Genomic DNA, 25,541 nt, shown 5'->3' on the forward strand with positions numbered 1-25,541 from the left:
CAACACAGCTCTGTTTGCTGGATACCTACGTAGATTCGGTGTGAATGTAAATGCAATCTGCTCCTGAAGCCTTTCCCCCCAGCTCATCACTAGCTGCCAGGGAGAGCTCATTTAGACTTAGCTTTCAAATCATAAATTTGAAATTATTAGGTTGGCCAACATCACCGAAATGAATGCACTGACGTTGTTATAAAAACAACAGCTGTATAAGGAAGCTAGTCTACGTTCATACTTTTCAAATCTATTATACTTTATAATACACACTTTATATGCTTTTAAAGTGTATGAATGTTTCAATTTCAATTCAAATGTCTAAACAATCACTAAATTGGCAACACTGCATGTAACTAGTTCACGAAACTGGGGTGGGGGGGATGTTGGGGAAATTTGGGAGGGGGGGTGGGGAAATCCCTGAGTCGGAAGCCTTAAATATTTGCAGAGCCAGCATGAAGCAATGGAAGCAGCCACAAGCATGGCTGAGAGCTCTTTGCGTTCAACCACCAGGGTGAATTGACAGTGGAATTCACGGTCTGCTACGGTCCAGTTTTTACTTTCTGAGCCATGTTGACGTAATCAGTTACCCGCCTGTGGCATGCAGTTACAGCAAGGCATGTGTCTTTGCCAGGGTGGCCAAATTATGGCTCGTGAGCCACATGTGGCTCTTTTACTGTTAAAGTGAGGCTTGCGGAGCCCCTCACAGACACTTCCCTCCTTTCTCCACCTACCAGACTGGGAGAGGAGCTCAGGACCTTTGCCTTGTAGTGGGGTAGGGGCTCCTGTCCAGTGGGGAGGGGGGTCTCGGGGCTTCAGCCCTGTTGGGGCTCGAGTGCAGGAGTGGGGCAGAAGCCCTGAGCCTGGCAGGTGCACCCCAGCTCTTGAACTTCTGAAGATTGTTGTATGCAGCTCGGAGGGTCAGTGAGTTTGGCCACGCCTGGTCTATGCCATGCCAAGAGTCATGCCGGCTTCCACCAGCTGAGGATCTGGCTGGTACAAACTGAACCTGGTTGCATTTTTTAAATGAATCAAAACATGGGGCTTGAATCTCCTCTCACTACCACTCCCCTGAAGTCAAAGGTGTTCCATTGGTGTGAAGTTGGTGGAAGTGAGAGGAGGATCGGGCCCACGATAGGCAGCTGTTATCCAATCACTGTAAACGTTGGAAAATACAGGTCCATTTGGAATCAGTAGCTGTAGCTGTAGTCAAGTATCAGAGGGTAGCCGTGTTAGTCTGGATCTGTAAAAGCAGCAAAGAATCCTGTGGCACCTTATAGACTAACAGACGTTTTGGAGCATGAGCTTTCGTGGGTGAATACCCACTTCCTCAGATGCATGTAGCTGTAGTGTAGCTGCCCTGCAATGACAATTTTCTAGCTCCGTGACTGTACTAGATCCATGGAGCAACAAGTACTAAAGATATTAATATTCTTATTCTGAAGCCTGAAATTAAAGCAGGGATCATACATATCCTGAGCCATGTAGTTGACACTCCAGGTAGAGTTATAATTACAGATATCCAAAAGTATATCCACTGGGTAATTACACCGCAACTCCAGTGCAACCACAGCCATTGTACTATAAAGAAGAACATCTAATCCCAAGGTCTTTCTGGTTAACTGGACAAAGTCATTTAACTAGTAGGAGCATTGGTGGTGATGTTACTCCCTTCCTGTGTCTGGGGCAGAGAGAGTAGTGGGGGCAAAAGGTAACAGTCTCCCTGTACTCTGGGGCAGCCAAGGCCTTGCCTGCTTGTCTGTCTGGCCCGGATGTAAATTAGAGCAGCCTCAGGACTACTCTGACTTTGGGCTTGTCTGCATGAGAAAGTTGCACCAGTATAACATAAGGTGTTGACTGTGTTGGTTTAAGTCAGTGACAAAGACTGAGTGGAAATTTATTTTGGTATAAGAGTGGCTTATTTTGGTTTAGCTTAAGTCAGTTAGGAATAGGTTTAAACTAAACCGGAATATGCCAGGCTCCTATTGAAACATGCCTTGGCCACAGATCTCACTATATTGGTTTAAAAGCTGATTTAAGTTTTCCTGGTGTAGCTCTCTTCTGTTGATGAACCTTACACTCTGACAATGGGCCCTGCAAAACAGACAACAGCCAGGCCAGAGCACACACTGCCCATGCCCCAATCCGCTTCCTATAGCCAGGGCAGGGGAGCAAGGCCAGTGCAGAGCACTTAGGGGCCTGTAGAGTTCACCTGTCTGGGGAGGCATTCTCTCCCACTTTAAGGCCCATTGGACACTGCCAAATCAGCCTGAACTGGCCTCAACATAACCAAGAATCAGGCAGATTGTCGATTATGTGCTGGAACCTCCATGTGTCAGGACAGACAAGACCCCTGTGCAGTAGGCGCTCAGAAGGGAAGGCTGGGGAGCATTGCATCCTGGGCTGGGGAGCATTCTGTTTCTGACCCTAGGGGCAGAGAGGTGAATAGGGCCCACATTCCCTGCTGAAGGGAAAGGCGCTTCCAGCGGATGGACGGACACCCTATTTTCCTTTTGCTCCTCAGAGGCATCATCCCAGGTACGTGGCCTTCGGGGGATGGTTCTTTTCCAGAAACACTTCTCAGAGACAGAAAGGGAAACTCCATGGCCTCCCCTCAAGCTCCTGCAGACTCCAGGAAAGAGCCAGAGAACCCTACTGCCTTTGAGAAGTACATCCAGCCCTGCCTGGCCGAGCTGGGGGGCAGCACCCTGTTCATGATGGTGGCACATCTCTCCGTGATCACCTGCCCCTTGGGCCAGGACTGGCTCATGGATTGTCACTGAGGACTTTGATAGTAGTTTTGGGGAAAATAAGATAAGGGGCACGTAAGAGCTTGTCCCTTCTTCTGCTGATAGGGCTGGAGCTTAGATACAATGGTAGTGGGTCCATGATACACAGGCACTTCAGGTGCTCTCCTAGGCCCCGGCCCTGCAGAGACTCAGCTTCCAGCTCACGAGAGATAAACAAGTGCAGAACATGAAGCACAGCCTAAGCGTTTGTAGGATCGTGGCCTTAGCTGGCACTGGAGGTCAGCGCTGAGCTCTCCTACCCCACAGCTCTAGCCTGTCAGACACAAGGCAAAGCTGCATGGTTTGCCACCTCTTGCACCTAGCAGGCTGTAACCTAGTACATCACACTGACATTAGAGGGGAATAGGGCTGGGGCGGGAGGGGAAGGATTATTATTTTGGGGGGCGGGGGGTCTTTCCCGAGCCATGGCTCACAAGCCACGAAAGGAATTAGTGGGAGGAGACTAGAACATTGCCTCCTTTGGGGGATTTTTGTACGTGCAGTGACTCAGGTTATTTCTACTGCCCTATTGGATAATGGGGGCTGAGTATAGGGTGAGCCAGCAGCACTCCACGGAGCTCAGCTAGCATCAGCTGAGGATCTGGCCCAAGGAGCCCTGCAGTGATCAGTTTGACACCACCAAGATGTTTGGAGAGGCAGGAGCCTACCTGGAGCCCCAGGCATGACGGGAGCTTGATAGCACAGGACAGTGGAGCTTTTCCAAGCGTTGCTTGGATGCTGTCTGATGCAGAGGAACCAGTAACATGACATCACGGCAGGGCAGGCACAAAACAGACCCTCACTCGTGGAAGCCTGCGTGCATTGAGGAAGGCAGTGTTAGAACAGCCATTGATGTGGGGGACAGAGTGCGTGGCTCTTCAGTGTAATCAGCAGAGGGGGCTGTGAGTCGTGACGTGTTGGGTCACAAAGACCCCCTTGGGACTGCTACCTGATCTGCTGAGACTACCTCTGAGCCCGTTTTCCCTGCCAGTTTAGGACTCCAGAACCCTGCCATGTTGAGCCAGATATGCTAGCCTGCTGCAACACAGACCCAGGTCTGGGCCACGTCCCCCAAAGCTGCAGACTTAACTGAAAACCCCTCAGCAAGTGTTCCTGTCTCCAGCACCCAGTTCCCAATGGGATCCAAACCCCAAATAAACCTGTTTTATTCTGTATAAAGCTTATACAGGGTAAACTCAAATTGTCCGCCCTCTATAAGATTGATAGAGAGATATGCACAGCTGTTTGCTCCTCCAAGTATTAATCGCTTACTCTGGGTTAATTAATAAACAAAAAGTAGGACTCAAGTGGTTTCAAGTAATAACAGACAGAACAAAGTAAGTTACCAAGCAAAATAAAACAAAACACACGTAGATCTAAGCCTAATACATTAAGAAACCAAATTCAGGTAAATCTCACCCTCAGAGATGTTCTGATAAGCTTCTTTCACAGACTAGACTCCTTTCTAATCTTGGCCCAATCCTGTCCCCTAGTACAGATTTGTTAGGCATCTTAGGTGAAAAGCAGGGGACTTCACATGACTGGAACCTCCTTTATTCTGCTCCACTCCCTTTTATAGCTTTGGCACAGGGCAGGAATCTTGTGTCTCTCTAGGTCCCCACCCCTCCTTCTACATGGAAAAGAACCAGTTTTAAGATGAATTCTAGTGCCAGGTGACATGGTCACATGTCCTGTGAGATTCCAAGCCTTCATTCTTCCTGGCCTGACTTACAAGAAGGCTTGCAAGTAATCACAGCCATCTACAGTCAATTGTCCTGGTTAATGGCAGCCATCAAGATTCCAAACCACCATTAATGGCCCACACTTTGCATAATTACAATGGGCTTCAGAGTTCTATTTCATATTTCTATTTTCAGATACAAGAATGATACATTCATATAAATAGGATGAACACACTCCGTAAATTATAAGCTTTGTAATGATACCTTACAAGAGACCTTTTGCATGAAGCATATTCCAGTTACATTATATTCACACTCATTAGCATATTTTCATAAAGTCATATGGAGTGCAACATCACAGGGCCATCATGCCAACCTCACTTCTCCCTGACGCTCAGCAGTTTCCCTTCCAGGTTGCAGGGTGCGAGTGCATCTGGCACAGGTGAAAGGGACCAGGCTGACTGCCCTGCCAGAACCTGTCCTCCACGTACATGACAGTGCCAGACTGACCCTACTACTGGCCTTGTTTCAGTTCCAGGAGGCTCGCCTCCAAGAACAGAGCTCAGTCTCTCTCCCAGCCGTGGTCTGTCTGTTGGGATGGCAGCAAGGGGGAAATCAGCGCCAGTTGCACCCCGCCCCGTTCTCCATGGGGTCTGTTTTGGGACCGGTTCTGTTCAATATCTTCATCAACGATTTAGATGTTGGCATAGAAAGTACGCTTATTAAGTTTGCGGACGATACCAAACTGGGAGGGATTGCAACTGCTTTGGAGGACAGGGTCATAATTCAAAATGATTTGGACAAGTTGGAGAAATGGTCTGAGGTAAACAGGATGAAGTTCAATAAAGATAAATGCAAAGTGCTCCACTTAGGAAGGAACTATCAGTTTCACACATACAGAATGGGAAGAGACTGTCTAGGAAGGAGTATGGCAGAAAGAGATCTAGGGGTCATAGTGGACCACAAGCTTAATATGAGTCAACAGTGTGATACTGTTGCAAAAAAAGCAAACATGATTCTGGGATGCATTAACAGGTGTGTTGTAAACAAGACACAAGAAGTCATTCTTCCGCTTTACTCTGCGCTGGTTAGGCCTCAACTGGAGTACTGTGTCCAGTTCTGGGCACGGCATTTCAAGAAAGATGTGGAGAAATTGGAGAGGGTCCAGAGAAGAGCAACAAGAATGATTAAAGGTCTTGAGAACATGACCTATGAAGGAAGGCTGAAGGAATTGGGTTTGTTTAGTTTGGAAAAGAGAAGACTGAGAGGGGACATGATAGCAGTTTTCAGGTATCTAAAAGGGTGTCATCAGGAGGAGGGAGAAAACTTGTTCACCTTAGCCTCCAATGATAGAACAAGAAGCAATGGGCTTAAACTGCAGCAAGGGAGATTTAGGTTGGACATTAGGAAAAAGTTCCTAACTGTCAGGGTAGTTAAACACTGGAATAGATTGCCTAGGGAAGTTGTGGAATCTCCATCTCTGGAGATATTTAAGAGTAGGTTAGATAAATGTCTATCAGGGATGGTCTAGACAGTATTTGGTCCTGCCATGAGGGCAGGGGACTGGACTCTATGACCTCTCGAGGTCCCTTCCAGTCCTAGAGTCTATGAGTCTATGAGACCCACTGACACAGGCTCACACCCCAAGATTCTCGTTGACATCGGTGGAGTTTGAATCAGGCCCTAGACACAACCAGTGAGCAACTTCGCATTGCTACTGTCCTGGGTTGGATGGAGACTTAAAGGAAAGGGCTCCACTCTATAGTCAGGAGTGACCCCAGCCATTTTGTTACACCCCCAGTGGGGAGAGAAAAACAAAACAAAAACGCAGGGCCAGTGCAAAAAACAGCCAGCCAATCAGAGCTGAGGAAGAGAGACACTGAGCAGCACAGCGCCCCTAGAGGTTGGTGTCCAGGGTGACCAACCCTAGGACTGACCCTGTCTATAATATAATTCCTTGGTATACAGCAGTATTGAGTCTCTGTGTATAATGATCATTCAAACCAAAGAAGTCCTGGTTTCTCCCAGATCTAGGCTGCACAGCTGCCCAGGACCTGTGGCAGGATCCAGTAAGGTCCTTTCCTCTCTGTTTCCAGGTACACAATTGACTCCTTTCCTTTTGCAGGGGAGGCTATTTCAACCCAGCTGTTACCCTGTCTGCATTTGTTGTAGGAGCCTTTCTTCCTAGTCCCCTACTGGCTCTGCCAGCTGTCAGGAGGAATACAGGGAGCCCTTTTGGCCAGGGTATGTGGAAAACCCCCAAATATCCCTAGCATGGGTGCATATATGACACACACAGCAGTTAGCTGAAGGCTTATGCCGATCACCACAGACTTGGTGTCTGCACCTGTTGCATAGGGTGGAGGAGATCCAGGCATGGGGGACCATCCCCACAAGTTAGGAAAGCACTGGAGTTATTGAAACAAAACTGCTTGAAATACTCATGCACTTGAGAGGCAGCTTCTGTTGTCCAACACCAGGGTGAGAGGGCCAGGTAAGTACCTAGATATGAGCTACAAGACCAGCTCACCAGGCACTGCACCAAACAGCAGCAGCACTTCCCTCCCTTGATTTATTTAAACAGAAAGAGGCCTCTAGAAATCCAACAGCTCCTTCCCAGGTCTCCTTGGAGGAACCTACCTTCTCCCTGAGCAGCTTGTTGGCATTTAATCTAAGCAGCAAGTGGCTGGCAGGCTATCACTTGATCCCTGGCCTCAGACCCAGCACCTGGGAGGAGTTAGTCACAGGTGGGGCTAACCCACCTGCCTTAAAGTTACACTACATTGTGGTACAGCATCAATGACAAGGTCCAGCCCAGTCCAATTTGGGAGCTCTCCCCAAATCCATAGGAGAAATTGATGGAGCTCACTTAAACCTGGGCCAAACAGTCATAATAAATCCTATATTCAATTATTTTTGCCTCATTATTTGTTTGCAAGTTCTCCATGAACACACTGGGGGTTTCTCCAATTTATTCCTCATTTGAAATGACTCTCCAGTTAAATTCTTCTAATAATTCATGGTCTCGAGATAATTTGCAAACAGTATTTGAAACATGACGTGTATTGATTTGTGAGGGACATAGGTAGTGATTTAGGGACAGAGCTAAGGAGCTCAGAGATACTTCACTGAATGATCTTTGGCCCTTGGGGACAATGTTGCTGTAATTCTGCAGGAAAAGCCACTCTGTGGTTTGATATACAAAGATATTTAGGCTCCTAACTTCTACTGAAATCCATGGAAATTTAGAGCCTAAATACTTTTGTGGATCTGGGACTATATCCATTCATGGATTTTATTACAAGTTAATAAAAAATCAAACTTGATCTCAACTAAACTCCTCACTAAAGCTAAGGGCTACAACCTTTACTAGCCTCGTTAAGCATTAAGCAACACAGTCACAAATCAAAATTACAACTGGAATAGAGTTAACAACTCAACAAGTTGACGATAATATGGAATGAAGTCGACAGTTGACCAAATCAGTGGACGACAGAACTTTCCAAATGCATGCTTGCAAACTGGACACCAGGGGGCAGAGAAATAAACTTTAGTTGCGTCAACGTCCTGCTGGCAAGTTAATTGTGGTAGGGTCAACCTGAGAATTCACTGCAATGTGTTTGCTTTGCTTTTTGTTTCCAGCCCCATGAAGAATGGGAGCGGGATTAAGGATTTGTTATAGCGATGGGTCCTTGCTTGCAGGCTGCATTGCCCATGTTCAGCTGCCTTTTCTGTAGCACTAAGGATCAGCTGTCCCTACCAGGGCATAGCACTGACCTCCAGTGTGCCAGGTCCTGTCTCCCCTACGTGGCCCTGGCATCTGCCAGACATGGCAGGACCAGGCCTTCTTTTGGGACTACATCCCCCCTCTAATCAGCTGAATGGGGCAATCGAGTCCTTCCAATGCCCCAGCCAGCAAAGCTGAGGCTTCCCCACCTCCGGCCAGCCTCTGGAGCAAAAGGCTAAGATGGTCAATCAAAGGGAGATCCCGGAAAAGGCTAAGCTGAGCCTAGTAGGGTGAGCCTTGTACCATCTCTTCTTTCCAGGGTCCAGCTAGGGGAGCAGAGTGTGATGGTGGAGGACGTTTTCTCCAATCAGTCTGGAGAGGGCTGCACAGTGCAGGAAGGCAGCACGGTGGTCATGGTGGTCAGCACAGAACTGATGATCTCGTCTCTCCTTATCATCCAGATGGGAGCCCTGGCTAGGGTGACCAGATGTCCCAATTTTATAGGGACAGTCCCCGATTTTTGAGTCTTTTTCTTATATAGACTCCTATTACTCCCCACCCCCATCCTGATTTGTCACACTTGCTGTCTGGTCACCCTAGCACACAGCAAGACCCAGCTGGCTCCATTCTGCATCAGTTTCACCCTCACCACAGGCATTCTGGTCAGATAAGTGTAGATCACTCTTCCCTGCTCCCCCGCTGTGGGGAAGGGGATAAGGCTGCCAATGAGCCCAACCAAAAAACGTGCACATCTGTGGGTCTGCCTGCAATGAGTGTGTTGTGTCCTGCTCTGTGCCTGAGCCACACATGATACAAGTCTGCTACAGATGCCCTCTCTAAAGGGTAGTTCTTAAAATCACTGTACAGTAGCTGATGCTTCGCTCTGCAAGTTGCTGGTTTGATTCCTGGTGATGATATATAGCACTTTCATTTTTTGATGTATTTTTTGCTGACACTGGCAATTTTGGATTCCCCTGCAGGCTGAGAATGGACCTGCTCTGTGATTTCACTGTGCTGCCAGGTCATGTGATGTTAGCGTGAGCCTCATGATATTTGGAGTATTTTCAAAACCCCAGCTCCTGGACTCATGTGATTACATGAGAATCTCAGCTTATTAAAAAGAAATGCACTGCTAGCTTTTAGAGAAAAGCTGGAAAACATGACCCTCAAGGCTCAACAACTAGGAAGCAAATTTAAAAAAAATCTCATGATTTTTAAGACAATCTTATGATTTTGTGAGACAACATTTTTAAGCAGTTGGGGCTGGCAAAACTGATTTCAGCCAATCACAGAGGGGGAACCAAGCAGAGGGGAATGGGCTCTGCAAGTCACATTTAAAATGGCAGGATGGGATTTACAAGGCAACGAAGGCACCTAACTCCCACAATGGGTATGTAGGTGCCTAACTCCTTTGTGAATCCCACCCAAAAGCTCTTTCCCCATATGCCTTAAATACATCCCTGATTTCTCCTTTCAGTGACTCCATCTCCAGATCCTGTCTGAATACAGCCCAGGCCTTTGACCCAGCCTCGGTGGCCAGTCCCTGGGACAACCACTGCGTATATTGGATTGGATCACTCGCAAGAGCTACTTTCATGTCTATTATATACGAGTTTGGAAGGAGTCTGATCAGCTGCTGAGCTCAGCCTGTAGGGTGAGGCTAGTGTGAGGTCAGTTGTGGAATTAAATGGAGATTATTTGGATGGAAGGTTTTTCCTATCCCACTTTCCTCTGTGGCTAAGACTCTTATATAGGAGAGGCAGTGTGGCCTAATGGATAGAGTGCTGGGCAGGGATTTCGGAGATCTGGCTCAACGACAGGTCTACTCTGTAAAGCAGGGGTCGGCAACCTTTCAGAAGTGCTGTGCCGAGTCTTCCTTTAGTCACTCTAATTTAAGATTTCGCGTGCCAGTCATACATTTTAAGAAGGTTTCTTTCTATAAGTCTATAATATATAACTGAACTATTGTTGTATGTAAAGTAAATAAGGTTTTTAAAATGTTTAAGAAGCTTCATTTAAAATTAAATTAAAATTCAGAGCCCCCCAGACCGCTGGCCAGGACCTGGGCAGTGCGAGTGCCACTGAAAACCAGCTTGCGTGCCACCTTTGGCACCTGTGCCATAGGTTGCCTTCCCCTGCTGTAAAGTAGCTGTGCAATAATACCCCGTTTAATCCTCCCATCTGGTCCCTATCTGTCTTCAGAGCCAGATCTCGTTACTTTATGAACTAAAATCTGTTTTATTACTTTATACTTGTAAGCAGAGTCAGGATCAGCTCTACCCTGACATCTAGTGGAAAGAATTTCAGAGAGTGTATTTGCATAGGCATGCCTATCCCATCCCAGGCTGCCGAGCTGTGGGACTACTTTGTGACAGAAATAACTCAACCTCAGTTGGGTGGTACTTGCTAGACAAGGGACATGGATTCCAAAACCCAGTGAATTGAGAGAGGCTGGGGATAGGTATCTGTGCCTGGTGGTGCAGTCTCCTTGTGGAGCCTGAAGCACCAGTTCCACCCCCTCCTCTCTCCACTGTGGAATGTCAGAGTTGATTTTTTTATTCCCTCAAGAATCTAGATACAGGTTACTGAACTGAACTCACTTTGGGCTAATGGTGCACTAGCACTGGGGCTCCCCTACTAAGAGCTGAGGTCACTAAGAGCTGAAATCACTAAAGAGCTGAAATTACTGAGCTGAGAGCACTGAGTACTGTGCTAACTAGTGGGGGAGCCTGAAGCTATACTGTGGAACAGAGCGGCTGGCGGAGTGGAGCAGTTGTGGGGATGGCTGGAGCGGATCACAGGACAGCTGGCGGTGCGGAGCGGCTGGCAGAGCAGAGTAGCTGTGGGACGGGTGGAGCGGCTCACAGAGTGAGCGGAGCCGAGCAGTTTGCAGGGAGAACTGGAGCAGCTCATGGAGCAGAGCAGCTGGTAAAGCGGAGCAGTTCGTGGAGAAGGCAGAAGCAGAACCCACGGAGAGGCAGGGCAGTTGGCCCCAGACCACGTAGGTGCCCCTTTCTACCCAGGCTGGGGGGAGGGACCTCTACAGATAAACTCTCGAACTCTGGGGTGGCACTGGCCAGAGACTTTGGGGTTGTTGGACTTTGGGATGATTGGACTTAAGACCCTAAGGGGAAAAAGGACATTGCCAAACGTACTTGGAGGTGGGTTTTTGTTTATGGTTTGTGTTATAACCCTGTTTGTGGTGTTTCTCCAATGGGATGCCGCATTGATTCCTTCCTTTATTAAAAAAGATTTTGCTACACTCAGACTCCGTGCTTGCGAGAGGGGAAGTATTGCCTCCTAGAGGCGCCCAGGGGGGTGTGGTATGTAAGTGTCCCAGGTCACTGGGTGGGGGCTCGAGCCGATTATGCATTGTGTTACTGAAATGGAACCCCTGGATACTGAACCCGACCCTTGTTGCTGCCAACTCAGAGGGGCAGAAGGGTTACATACTCATGCTAGCCCCTCAGAGCAAACATAGCGCTGAGAGAAGGGCTTCGATTCTTTTTTGACTCATGGATCATCATCAGAAGCCTGACAGCACAATAGTTATTTCTGGTGATATATTAGCCAGAAAGAGCCCATCTTGACTCTCAGATCCCATGCTAAGATTACAGCACTGGCAGTCAGACTAACCATCTTTGCAGCAGGAAATCCACACTGCCAGCGGGACAGAGCAAGTGGCATTTACCTAACGCTTCACACAGGTCTGTCTCTGTTTTCCTGATGAGTCTTTTCTATCATTCAAGGTTTCTGTTGGCAGGAAGATCTCACAGGCTGTTCCTGAAATAAGACAAAGACTAGCTTGGGCGATGCAGCCCTGCAGGCATCTCTGTGTTCTCTACAAAACCAAGAGAAAAACCCCAAATTGCTCTCCAAAAGCCCACACAGGAAAACTTGCAGACAGAAAACTTTTTACAGAAAACTGTTTTCAAAAACACATCTCCAATTTTCTATATTCTGGCATGATTTAGGCCTCAGTCCAGCTTTAAGACCATGACTAGTCCTATTGGAATCAATTTGGACTATTAATGGGTGAGACTTTCAAAGATCCAAATGGCATCCTGGTGTCTAACTCTGTGATGGGTGGTGCACACTGGCAGTGTCACCTAGTGAATAGGCTGCTAGCTCTACTTGCCCTGCCTCCAGTGCCTCTTAGTGGCCACTGTCACATCTTGTAACAGCTGCATGACAGCTACAACTCCCTGGGCTACTTCCCCAGGGCCTCCTCCAAACACCTTCTTTATCCTCACCACAGGACCTTCCTCCTGGTGTCTGATAACGCTTGTACTTCTTAGTCCTCCAGCAGCACAGCCTCAGCTCCTCGCGCCTCTTGCTCCCAGCTCTTCACACACACTTCCTGTCCTCTGGCTCTCCCCCCTCTGACTGGCGTGAGCTCCTTTTTAAACCCAGGTGCCCTAATTAGCCTGCCTTGATTGGCTGCAGGTGATCTAATCAGCCTGTCTGCCTTAATTGGTTCTAGCAGGTTCCTGATTACTCTAGTGCACCCCTGCTCTGGTCACTCAGGGAACAGAAAACTACTCATCCAGTGACCAGTATATTTGCCCTCAACCAGACTCCTGTATCCCACTGGTTTGGGTCTGTCACAATATATAAAACCTCCCAATGTGATGAAAAACTCCTGACCAGGTCTAGGAGCAACCTAGTTAATTTCAAGGAATGGGCTACAAGCCATTTCAGGTGTGGCCCCAGCCCCTGACCGCTTTCCCAACTGTTGTGGCTTAGCAATCTCATTTTCCTAATTTGACCAATGGGTTTCTCTCCCCTGTTACTGTGCCAAAGATTCATAACAACAAGAGGGCCAATGCCTAACTAACACTCTGATCCTGCAATGGGATAACTATAGGCAATTCCTTGCACTAGTGCAGATTCCTAGTCAGGACAGCCTGCCCGGACCCTTTTTCAGGGCCGCCCACAGGGAGGGGCAAGTGGGGTAATTTGCCCCAGGCCCCCACGAGAGTTTTCCGGGGCCCCTGGAGCAGGGTCCTTCACTTGCTCTGGGGGCCCTGGAAAACTCTCGCAGGGCCGGGACCCCCAGAGCTTCTTCGGCACCGGGTCTTCGGTGGCAGAGGGTCCTTCCATCCCTGAATTACCGCCGAAGTGGGACCCACCGCCAAAGTGCCAGGTCTTTGGCGGTAATTTGGCAGCGAGGGCCCCCGTTGTGGGTCTTCGGGGCACTTCAGCCGCGGGTCCCAGAGCGGAAGGATGCCCCGCCACTGAATTACCGCCGAAGTGGGGGCCCCCGCTGTCGAAGACCTCAGGGCCCCTGAATCCTTTGGGCAGCCCTGCCCTTTCTGTAGGATCAGGGCCTTGCTGAGTATACAAAGGACGTGTTGAAACCAACAATACACAAAGCAGAGCAAATGAAAAAACAAACAAACCAAGAGATGGGGGCAGGGGTGGAGGGCATGTTTATCTCCATGCTCTCTCGGTTATAGACATCTTGTTCTGCGTAGCAGCAATAGGGAAACCTTTTGAAACAAACAGTTCCTGCTGATGTCCGCTCCAGTGCGGATGTGTTCAATTAGTCACACACATGAGACAACATCATCTCTGTGTCACTGACCCTCAGAAGGGGAGATAAAGGGTCAGAGACCAAGATGCGATAAGAAATGACATTAAGTAACCTCATGTAGACACAGGTCAGTGTGTCACTGGAGGGGACAGAGACGCCCGGGAAGAGGGTGCTATATATAGAGAAGCCAGAGAGCAGATCTGGGCACCTCTCCACTCATCAGTGGAGTGCAGCTTTTCACCCAGCCTTTCTGGCAAGCGAAAACAGTTCCTTTGCTGCCCTTCTGTGAGGGAGGTAACAGACAAGGATGGATGCTGGAGTGGCTGGGATCCTGAGTCTCTTTTTAATCCTTTCCACCATGTGCTTCATGCTTTGGAAAAACAAACGGAAACAAGGCCAACTCCCTCCAGGACCAGCCCCGTGGTTCCTTCTGGGCAACCTGTGGCAGAAAGATGTTCTGCCTCTGCACAAATCCTACCAGAAGGTAAGGGACTTCCTTGCAGGCTAGTCTCACATTGCTGGCATTGGGATGCCCGTGGTAAGTTGTTCCAAAGGCTAGGTACACTTTCAAACGTAGGCCTTAGTTCTCCACCTATCTGTGCTCAGTTGGTTACAATATTCGTTGTTTGTCACAGATCTTCCCCAGTATTCAAAATCCCACCCTTATCTCAGCTTTAGGGCTCTTGGAGAGACTGTCAGTGATTTCTTTAGCTGATTAATGGAGCCCTCTCTGTACCTCTGCCCCTAGCTCAGCAAGAAGTATGGTCCAGTGTTCACCGTCTGGCTTGGCCCAAAACCAGCTGTGGTGCTCTGCGGGTATGAGGCGGTGAGAAATGCTTTGGTGGGTCAGGCTGAAGAATTTGGTGGACGTGCTGCTGTTGCCATTCATGAGAGAGTGACGGACGGATACGGTGGGTGTTTGGGTCTCTTCTCTTCTAGATTATTTTATTGCGCCTGGGATTTATGGTGAAGTCCCTGACTGGAGAGGTCTGAGAAGAGAATGGATGAAAGCCCCAGATAGGAAAGGATGTTCTAGTGGTTAGGGGACTTGCCTGTGCCTTGGAAGATGTGGGGTCAATTTGTTGCTCTGACACAGACTTCTTATGCATTCTTGGGCGAGTCACTTAGTCTCTCTGTGCCTCAGTTCCCCATCTGTACAATCGGGATAATAGCACTGCCCTGCCTCACAGGGGTGTTAGGAGGATAAATACATTGAAGATTGTGAAATGTTCAGCTAACATGGTAATGGGGACCAAAAGCATACCTACAGAAAACAGCAGTCCCCAAGGGTGTGGCATTTCCCCACCCCTTATGCAAGGGCCAAAGAAGAGCTAGTCAAAAAATACCATTCTAAGAAAGTTTTCAGGAGTTGATTTCATTCTGTTCAGCTTGAAATGGTCTTTTTCACAGTTTTTCATAGCATTTTTTCACCAGGTTTTCCGTAAATGAAAAATTTCCATAACTATTTTTAATCAAAAATGTGAACAATTTTGTTAACCTCAACAATTTTTCACAAAGGAAGCTGCTTTCACTATATGCAGATTCTGGCACATTACATAGAATCACAGGCCATCTTAAACCAGAAGCATTTATTAAATAAAACAGCTACGAACTATAGACCCAAACAAACAGACTTCCACACAGGTTGAGTTCCAGCTTTGTCACCCTTGTTTACCAGGGACAACATCCTGTCTGGAATTTTGTACAGCACACCCTACAGACATCACTGGCTGAATGATATGCTGCCCATAGTTAATTTTCCAGAAGTTATGGACTGTTTGTCTTTAGTAACCTGCTGTGGGTTTTGACAGTCAAACAATAGATTTTGAACTGCATCTTTTCAGGGCTTGTCACTGGCAGTGAGAAGAAGTGGAGAGAGCTCCGCAGGTTCACAATCGCTACACTGCGGGATTTTGGGATGGGGAAGAAGACAATGGCGCAGCGGGTGCAGGAGGAGGCTCAGTATTTGGTGAAGGCAATGGCAAACATGGAAGGTAATTTGAACCCTGTGCATTTAAATGGGCTGATACAAATAGAATAGCCTTGTTGTCTCAAGAAGCAACTCATATAAGCAAATGGGAGAGATCCTTATAGGAACAGGGACCTCGCCCTTATCTTAAATGATTAAGGGCCTGCTGGAAAGCCCTTTGGAATCAATGGAAAGACTCCAGTGCTCTGAGCCAAGCTTTTGGGCCCAGACCCTCCAAGCTACTGAGGAGACTAACTCCTATTTAAACTCCTAAATACCTTTGAGGACCTGAGCCTTAGCATCCCTCCCTTCCTTCCTGACGACCTGCTTCTGTAAAATAGTCAGGGCATCACTGAGCCTGGATGCAGATAGGGTAGCGCAAATGCACCCAGCACAGTTTGGTGCTCCCTTAATCTAAAATGAGAGAGAACAAAAATGTAGTGTCACCCTGAGAGAGAGCGAGAGAGAGCACAGTATATGCATCTCCTTTGACAATCTGAACTGAGCTCTGAGAACAAAAATGGTGGCAGAGCTCTCCACAGAGGGGGAGAGCGTAGAAATGTACAGCACAAATAGAAACAGAAGAGTTACATAGCTAAATATGCCACGTGATGGACTGCAATGGGTAGGTGAATGGGTTCCATCCTTCCTCCCCACTACAAGAAGCACTTTTCTGCGAAGTTCCAGAGGTGAGAAATGGGTCTCCTAGAGGCTAGCAAAGGAGAGGAAGCCTTCTGGACCGCAAGCTCAGAAGATTATGGGTGGGGTATTTATTGGGCATTCCTACAGAAAGGGTAGGAGATCTGTGTGCCCCTTCTCAGTCTACCCGTGCAGGTAGGAGTGGATGGGTCAGAGAGCTGAGTGAGTCATTGAACCTTTCTCTGGATGGTGACTGGGCAGGACTTTATCTCAGTGGTTTTTAGATGAAAAGGGTTCCATCCTGGGGTTAATTGCAGTGATGAGCAAGAAGGGTATTATGTTTACAGGGGCAGGGAGGAACTCGACTGCGAACAAACCAGAGATGCATGTTGCATTTGACTCTATTTGTTGTGATCTCCCTTGCCTCCATGGATGCCGCAGGTGAGGTGTTCGATCCCATAACCAGCATCAGGCACGCTGTTTCTAACGTGGTTTGCGCCGTTGTCTTTGGGAGTCGTTTCAGCTACAAAGACGAGGCCTTTCTGGAGCTGTTGGGCATGATAGGGAACTACATTCATTATTTCATCTCTCCCTTTGCACAGGTATGTACCAGCGCCTCCCCTCTGAGCCCATTGGGTACTTCCCATCTGAGCCCCTGGGGTATTTCTCCTCTGAGCCTGTGGGGCACCTCCCCATTCTGATACATCTCCCCATTCAGTTCAAAGGGAAGGCAGTGGAAAAACTCTCCTTAACATCAGTGGCAGCTGGACGGATCCAAAGCCTTCTGCAGTTAATGGAGAAACTCACTGACTTCAAGAGCTTTGGATCTGACCCCCAGGGCCAACGCAACCCATTAGGCTTAGGGCGCTAACATTTGGGGGGTGGCAACCGTGGCGGCCGGCTCTTCGGCCGCCCCAGTCGTCGACGGTATTTCGGGGGCGGGACCTTCCGCTGCCTTGGGCGCCAAAAAAGCTGGCGGCACTCCTGCAGATCCCTAGGCCCTGATACAGGGAAGCAACCCTCTTCAATGCTCGTGCTTCAGTGGTGCCCTGAATGAGGGCCATGAAGAGCACTTTCCCACTTCCAGCCCTGCTGTGCATCAGCTGGCCCTGTGCAGTCCCAGGCCAAAATCTTCCAAAGTGGCCATTGAGTTTTATGGGGCCTCCATTTTTACTGGCCACTTTTGGAAACGCAGCTGTCAAAGGTGTGGCTGATTGGAGTGACGTGTTGTCACCCATGGATCAGGGCTGGAACCACATGTGACTACACATGTGAGAGAAATGATCAAGCCCTGCCTCCACATCCTGGGGGCCAGGGGGATGAGAGAGGTGCACCCACAATCTCAGAACAGCCCTATCACATCTCCTGTTCCCAGGTGTACAACACCTTTCCTGGCATCATGCGTTACCTGCCGGGACCACACAACAAGGTCTTCAATGAAAGTGAGAAGTTGAAGAACTTCATCCGAAAAAAGATTGACTCTCATAAGCAGACCCTGGAGCCAAGCTGTCCCCGGGACTACATTGACTGTTTCCTTATCAAGTCAGAGAAGGTACAGCAGGGCCTGAATGCCTTGGGGCTATTTCTAACTCTAATGACAGTAGCAAGAAGGGACCCCATTCAATGGGCGTGCATAACATTGCATTCAGACCTAGGTACTGACTGATCAGCATGTTACAGATTAATAGATGACAGGGATGTCATAATTCCAACCTGGCCCTGTATCTCCAGCTCAGCTGGTAAACTGAGGCTGGGTGCTAGAGTAATAGCAGACTCCCAATCAAGGGCTTTGCTATGAGACTGGCCTGCTCCGAGTCTTAGCTAAGCGGCATCTTGACCTAGCAGCTAAACTGGGGACTTAGATGAAGCTGGGTTCTCTTCCTTTCTCTGACACTGACTGCCTGGGAGACCCTGGGAAATTCACTTTCCTGCTGTTTGTTATTCTGTAAAATGTCAGTAATAATTCCTACCCCCCAGGCTCATGGTGAGGCTTAGTTGTCATTCCCAAAGCACTTTGTGATCCTAAGACAGAAGTTGCTACTGGTGAGCTAAGTGACCCGTGTATTTTATAGAACTATCTGGGGAGGTGGATGCTGCTCAGGGCTATGAAACGCTGAGGACCCCAGCTAGTGCTGAGGGCGAGGCAAATCCCAAGGCATGCCAGAATCCAGCAAAGCTGCTGTTCACAATCAGATGAACCCCTGTCTTCACTGCCTAGAGCTCTGGATGGGAACCAAACGCCTATCGCAGGCATGCTGTGCAGCCTGGGGATGATTTTACAGCTGTCACTTTCTTTAAATCCACCAACCCACCCCTCTATCCATTTCCAGGGAAAGAGCACGTCAGGGGATGTATTCAGCGACGAAAACCTGCTCATGGCAGTGTTTGACCTCTTTGGTGCTGGGACAGTGAGCACTGCCAATACCCTGTTGTTCTTCCTCTTGGTGATGGCAAAGTTCCCACAAATTCAAGGTACAAAGAATGGAGGTGTGGGGGGGTTCTTTTAAGTGGCTTTAAGCCATGATGCAGCAAGGGGATTGATTCAGATTCTCTCCCTCTGAGTGTGCTCAGCTGAAGTACCCTATAAGAACAGACTAGTAGGTCCTCTTCAACACAGCCCAAGGGCCCCTGTGCTGTGAGGGGCTTGTGCAGAGATCTTTGCTGGATCAGGCCCATCACACACACACACACACACACACACACACACACACACACACACACACACACACACACACACACACGGACGAACGGACGGACGGACGGACGGACGGTCAGGGTACTGTACAGGGTCCAGTCGCAGTTCACCCTTCTCTCTTCGCACCCTGCCTGAGCAGGATACACTGACTGAGCCGGGGTGGGTGCCCATGGCATGCTCCACAATATGTGGCTACCAGGTGCCAGGCTAACCAGACAGAGGCTGAACCAGAGCTCTGTGTTTCCTGGTACCCATTCGGGAACGTCTCTGCACTGCAAAGGGAGGTGCTTGCAGCCCAGGCTGGCATACCCACACTAGTTTTAACCTCGTTAGTGTGGCTAAAAATAGCAATGAAGACACAGCAGCATGGGCTAGCAGCATGAGCACGGACCCAGGGGTGCTTGGACAGCCCATGCCGCTGCATCTTCTTTGCCATTTTTAGCTAGCGTGGGTAGGACTACCCAGCTGCAGTCTCACCTCTGGCTGCTGTGTAGATGTAAAACCAGGCCTTTCACTCCAGTTAGGCTGCTCTATGTTTAATCTCTAAGCTCCCTCACATCGAAGGCAGGGGGACGTCAGTGCAGCAACTTCTAATCCTTTGCAGCCAAGGTCCAGCAGGAGATCGAGAAGGCGGTGGGGGCGATCCGTGCCCCTGGCATAAAGGACCGGGTGAGGATGCCCTACACCAACGCAGTGATCCATGAGCTGCAGCGCAGCCAGAAAGCGCAGAGCGAGAACTTCCCCCGGGCAGTGACTCGGCGCACAGAGTTCTGGGGCTACACCATCCCCCAGGTGCAGTAACTCCTCGGGATGCTCTCAGGGGAGGGGTGGAGGGTGAGCCTTGGACTGGAGCTGCATCCCCTCCTCGAATTGTTTGCTTGTTTGTAAAGGTCCTGGCTCTTGCCCAGTCTCTGGCAGCAGCACACTTTTCAGCACAGTGGGCAAAGGCTTGTGATTCTCGCAACTAATGCTGCTCCTAGTTCGTGGCGAGTGTGATTCCACCCACTTTAGGTTCTGATGATCTGAACTGACCTCTCCCCAAGAGCCATGCTGCTGCAAGCCAGAGCAGCACAAGTGCTCCAGCCAGGCTTGCCTTTCTCCCCATAGCAGGGAGCTGCTAGACTGACAGCCTGTGTGATGCTGGAATGTGCTCCCCCCTTGATCCCCTGGAGCCTCTGGCCATGCTGTAAAGCTCATCTGTGGAGTGCAGGTGGGCTGCAGGCCTGGGCTCATGTGACTTTCCTGTGTCCAGGTGGGCGGGGCAGCCCTGTCTGTTAATCTCTAAGGAGTTAGCACGGGCACCTCTTGGGGATTTTATAAATCTAAAATAAATAATTCCTGGCCTGGTCTCAATTTCCTCTGACACAGTTTGGCTCCAAGCCAGCCCTGTGCAGGGGGGCTACACAACAACAACAATCTACTTAAGCCTTCCCTGAATGGGATGTCAGTGATTACTTGCTTTGGCCCCTCTGCAGACTGATTATTTACCTTCTGTGCACAACCAGACTTTCCAGCTGTCTCCACTGCAGGCTGCTTCTCCACTGATGATCAAGCTAATCCATTACTATATTTAATGTCTGCTTTTCCTGTCTCCTTCTATCCTTTATCTTCACAGGGCACAACTGTTATTCCAATGTTCAGGTCTGTGCATTCAGACCCAAAGCAATGGGAGACTCCAGAAGAGTTTAACCCAGGTCATTTCTTGGACGAGAAGGGGGAATTTAGGCCAAACAAGGCCTTTATGCCTTTCTCTGCAGGTAAAGGCTGGGATTTACAAAGGTCTCTGGCTGCATTTTGCTTTACAATGAGAATGTGTCAATGACCTGGCTCCTGCTCCCAGCAAAGTCAACAGCAAAATGCCTGTCTGAGTCTGTCTTCACTGCAAAGTTAACTCAGACTCTTCCCCAGGCATTGTGTCTAACCCCCCTCCTGTCCACACACAACCCCCGCTCACTCAAGTGTAAAGATGCTTTCAACCCCAGATAGCTGGCCCAGCTCGGTTTACAGGCTAGAACTAGGGTGCTGCTTTCACTTGGGCTGGTAACCTGCCCACTTTGCAATGAGGAGGCAGGTTAACTCACTAGCGTGCTGGTGGTCCCCCAGTGCCTTCCCACAGTTCCCCTGTGTGTTTGGAAGAACAGACAAGCTCACCCACAAGTCACTGGGAAAGAATCACACAGCAGTTCAGCTCACTGCAGCACCATGGGATGTGTCCCCCAAAATCCTAGCAAATCCCACAGGGGAGTATAGCACCAGTGAGGACAGAGCAACTCGGGTAGGGATTTTCACACCCAGAAAAGGCTAATCTGGGTGCCGATCACCCATGCTAACTCTGCAATGAAGTCATATACTACGGAGAGTAGGATGGGAGTCTTTAGGGTATTTCTACACTGCAATATATGCCCAGGGTTCAAACACAGGCTCAAGCCTACTCCCCCTTCTGTCTACACACAACTCATGTGAACCCATGGCTTGGACCTCACAGGAGTACACGGTTTGAACCTGAGTCAAGCTGGGAGCCAGGGTCCAAGCTCTGCAGTGTAGACACTGCCCCTCTGGATTTGTGCTTTGGGAGTCCACCATAAGTATCCCATGACCAACTTCCTTTGTCCTCTGGACAATTAAGTTTGGTGGACAAATTTTCCCACACTGGACCTCAAACAAAGGGCTACATTTTGGCCACATTTTGAGAGGGTGCTAGGAAGTCTTGGACCTGGGTGGTTGGACTTGGGCCTGCATAATGCAATGGAGATGGTGGAGCCCCAGCTTGGGACCCAAGGTTCAGCAATTCCTAACCTTGGGTTACAAATGTGCGTAGATGCTCAAGCTGTAGGTTAACAAACCCAGGGTCTGCTAACTCGAGTTGTACTAACCCTAAGCTTACCCTGCAATGCAGACATACCCGGGAAGTGCATTTCAACCCTGGCCTCTGCACCAGTTCTGAAGGATTAAATGGGACTGAAGTGGCATATGAGTCTTATGCTGGCTCCTTTGCAGAGGGATGAATTTCACCATGATCACGGCTTGCAATAAGCATACCACTGTAGGATAGGACAATTATGTTCCCAAAGCCACTTCCAGCTGGTGCTGAGATGTTCAGTACCGGATCAGATTGCAAATGACTGCATGTGGTGGTTCAGAGGAAAGAATTTCACACCTGTCTGGATGCTGCTTGTCTGCAGATAAGCAATGCTTGGGGAGGGCTGATTATACCATGTGTAAACTACACACAGTCAGGGGAATGCTCTGTTCCCCTCAAGCGGTGGCAGAACCCTCTAGGTAGGTTGATGGGGCTACTACAATGTTACCTAACAGAGCTGACTCGTTTGGCTCAGACATTAGCAGAATATGCTTTTAGACCCTGAGGTTACAAATTCAATTCCATCTCCCAGTGATCCAATGGAGGATGGGGTGCGGGGGGGGGGGCAGTTTTGTAAATGTCACCTGTTTTGGCATTACATGCCAAACACAACTCATTCTGTCTTTGCAAGTTAGATATTTTGGGTGGGATTTTCAGAAGTGCCTGAGGGAGTTAAGAGGCACAAGCCCCATTGAAAGTCAATGGGAGTTAGGCACCTCACTCAGACAGTTTTGAAAATCTCTTCCCTTTTTTCTGGGAGTGTCAGATTTGGGACGCTCCTGGTTTCATTTGGAGGGATTATTTGGGTGGCATGATCAGGTTGGCCAAAGCGGGGATTTGCCCAAGTCGGTCCTTGTAACAGGATTCCATTCTGCTCAGATCTCACAGAAATCTCTCATTGATCGTGGCAAAAGACAGATAAATAAATACTCCCATCACCCAGTCATACAGCAAAGCTCTGGGAGAACTGTGTGTGGAACCCCAGAGTCCTGGTTTTCATGTCTGTCCATGAGGCTTCAATGATCTTTTGATAAAGAACAGCTGTGAGGGCCCTGAATTATTGCTCACACAGCAGAGGAGGAAGGGCCTTTGGCCATTAAAGTAACGTGTGGTTGTGCTTTGTTTGGGTAGAGGCTAGGCTGGTGGGTCTCTGAACCCATGCCTATTGAACTCAAGAGAAAGCCTCGTATTTGACTTCAGTGAGTGTTAGATCAGGCCTTTAGCCTGTTTCTGTTGGTCTGTCTCACTTCCTTTTCTTTTCCAGGAAAGCGGATGTGCCCAGGGGAAGGGCTGGCCCGGATGGAGCTGTTTCTCTTCTTCAGCACACTGCTGCAGAACTTCACCTTCAAGCTAGTGACCGATCTCAAAGAGATGGACATATTATCTCTGTGGGTGGACTACCAGAACAAGGGGCCATACAGCAAATTCCAAGTCATCAGGCGCTAAGCGTCTGCCTGAGACAGCGAGCAGGAAAGGAGAGAATCACTTAGAATATCCAAAGCAACTGAGATGAACTGGGCTGGAGAAATGAGAATGCAGAGGAAACATCCACTGTGTGCTAACAACTGACTGCTGAGAACAAGGGTGTTTAAAGTGTTGGACTGGGGCTCAGAAAATTGGGGGTCAGTTCGCAGCTCTGACACAGACTCCCTGGGTGACCTCGGGCATGTCACTTAATCTCTCTGTTCCTTCAGTGGCCCATTTATAAAATGCAGATGACAATAATACTTCTGTTCTCCCACCCTGTGTCTGTCTTTTCTACTTAGACATAACAGCGACTGTCTCTCTTGCTAAATGTTTGTACAGCATCTAGCGCAATGGGAACCTAATTTTGGCTGGGGCCTTTACGCCCGACTGTAACAGAAATAATACCAGCCACCCCCGGATTGTCACATCGTTGTGCCCTGTTCATTGTTTCAAATCAAGAACAATGCAAAACGAATTCCCTTCACTGCCCCTGTCTACTGCAAACAGCCCTTGGGGGAGGCGGATGATTGTACAGAAAAAAAAGGATTTAAAAGTAAAATACAAGCTTTAAAATTGCACTAGCAGACTGGGGTTTTAGTTTCAATAGGTGCAATTTTCTAAGTCAGTCGGTGACTTAGGCTCCTAAGTCCCATTTTCAAAAGTGATTGAGATACTAAGGAGCCTGTAGACCTAGGCTCCTAAGGGTGAGATTTACAAAAGTGCCTAGTTAAGTGCCTCACTTCCATTGAAAGTCTATGAGAATTAGATACCTGGGTCATTTAGGCATTTTTGAACTTTTTACTCCACATCTTTAGAGAAATGCCTGAGACCATGTAACTAGCAGGCAGAATTCTTAATAAAAACACCCCTGGTAAATATTCAGACACTCCCACTTACTTGTCAGTACAATAATTTGTCAATAGGCCGGGATTTTCCCACAGCAGAACATACTGGTATTCATGTAAGATTCTCCCCAGTACTGAGGGCTCACATGAGGCTTTCCAAGCCCCCTTGAAGCCCTGGGGGTCTTGCATGTTCCCTTGGCACTGAGCTGAAGTTCATCCATAATGAAGACACAAGACATTTTCAAAAGCAGCCTCTGACTTTGGGTGCCCAGCTCACCAGTGTAAAGGAGAGGAGGGCCAGGCCCAGGTTCTTGTAAGTCCTGGACTGGGTTTTCATGAAAGGGGCTGCTGGCTCCATTGCAGACACACATTTGTGACTGCCCCCTCAACCCTCAGATTTGCTGTGCCACCAGTTCTGCCCCTTTGTACTGGACCTACCTGTGAGGAGGGATGGAGGTTTGCGATGCTGGGCCCTTGGCGGTAGTGGGGTCACCAGTGTGCCAGGTGGGGACACATCATTGATCTCTCTGCAACAAAAAGACTCAGAATGAGAGATGTCAGTCATTTTTTCACCCATAATTATACCCAAAGCTGCATTAATGGAATTTCTCTGGCAAAGGGGAGTCTAGACCAACCAGAGAAAGGGATAAATACTACAGTTTTCAAAAGTGGCTTGTGATTTTGGGTGTCTGTCTCAGGGCTGTACGGGGGGGGGGGGGGGGGGCGGGGCACGGGCAAGTGGGGCAATTTGCCCCAGGCCCTGGGTCCCACAGGGGCCCCCACCAGAATATAGTATTCTCTAATATATTGCAACCTTTTTTTTTATGGAAGGGGCCCCCGAAATTGCTTTGCCCCAGGACCCCTGAATTCTCTGGGCAGCCCTGGTTTGTCTGAGGCACCATGGGCCAGATGCTTAGAAATGCTGAGCACCCACAGCTCCAGCTGAAGTCATGGTTGGTGTTTCCATTTTCATCAGAGAGGAGAAAATTGCTAGCTCCCAGTGAATTTGGAAGAAGGGTGCTTTGGAAGTTAAAGCGTGGACTGAAACTCTGGTGAGCTGGCTTCAATCTCTATGCACCAGGGATCAGGGCCTGCAGCAGAGGCAGTCTCCGGGCAAGCCCAACAGCAGGCCTTCAGCCAGCTGCCTGATTGACTGTACCACCTGAATGGTCAGGAAAAGCAGCTGGCTGGCTGGCTAAGCACAGCAGCAGCAACTGCTCTCTGGCTGCTCAGCGTGTTCACATTTGTGCTGCGATCCTCCCAGTGTCTGCAGCTCTTCCCCTGCTCCTACCTTGCTCCAGCCCTGCTCCTAGTCCTGTTCTTACTTTGTTCCACCTGTCT

The 25,541-nt window shown here is 48.9% G+C and overlaps 1 protein-coding gene and 1 pseudogene across 1 annotated transcript; both read left to right on the forward strand.

Annotated features, from left to right (window-relative positions):
* Positions 1-2,480: 2,480 nt before the first annotated feature.
* On the forward strand, positions 2,481-11,981 carry LOC115635731 (annotated as a pseudogene).
* A 2,014-nt stretch (positions 11,982-13,995) lies between these two features.
* LOC115635443 (cytochrome P450 2C5-like) lies at positions 13,996-23,547 on the forward strand. Its single transcript, XM_030534195.1, has 9 exons — positions 13,996-14,209; positions 14,474-14,636; positions 15,570-15,719; positions 16,775-16,935; positions 17,709-17,885; positions 18,664-18,805; positions 19,633-19,820; positions 20,644-20,785; positions 23,153-23,547. The coding sequence occupies exons 1-9, from the start codon at positions 14,033-14,035 to the stop codon at positions 23,332-23,334; spliced, it is 1,482 nt and encodes a 493-aa protein (XP_030390055.1). The 5' UTR covers positions 13,996-14,032; the 3' UTR covers positions 23,335-23,547.
* The last annotated feature ends 1,994 nt before the right edge of the window (positions 23,548-25,541 follow it).

Source organism: Gopherus evgoodei, chromosome 15 (genome assembly GCF_007399415.2).
Source record: "Gopherus evgoodei ecotype Sinaloan lineage chromosome 15, rGopEvg1_v1.p, whole genome shotgun sequence".
NCBI classification, from domain to species: domain Eukaryota; kingdom Metazoa; phylum Chordata; order Testudines; family Testudinidae; genus Gopherus; species Gopherus evgoodei.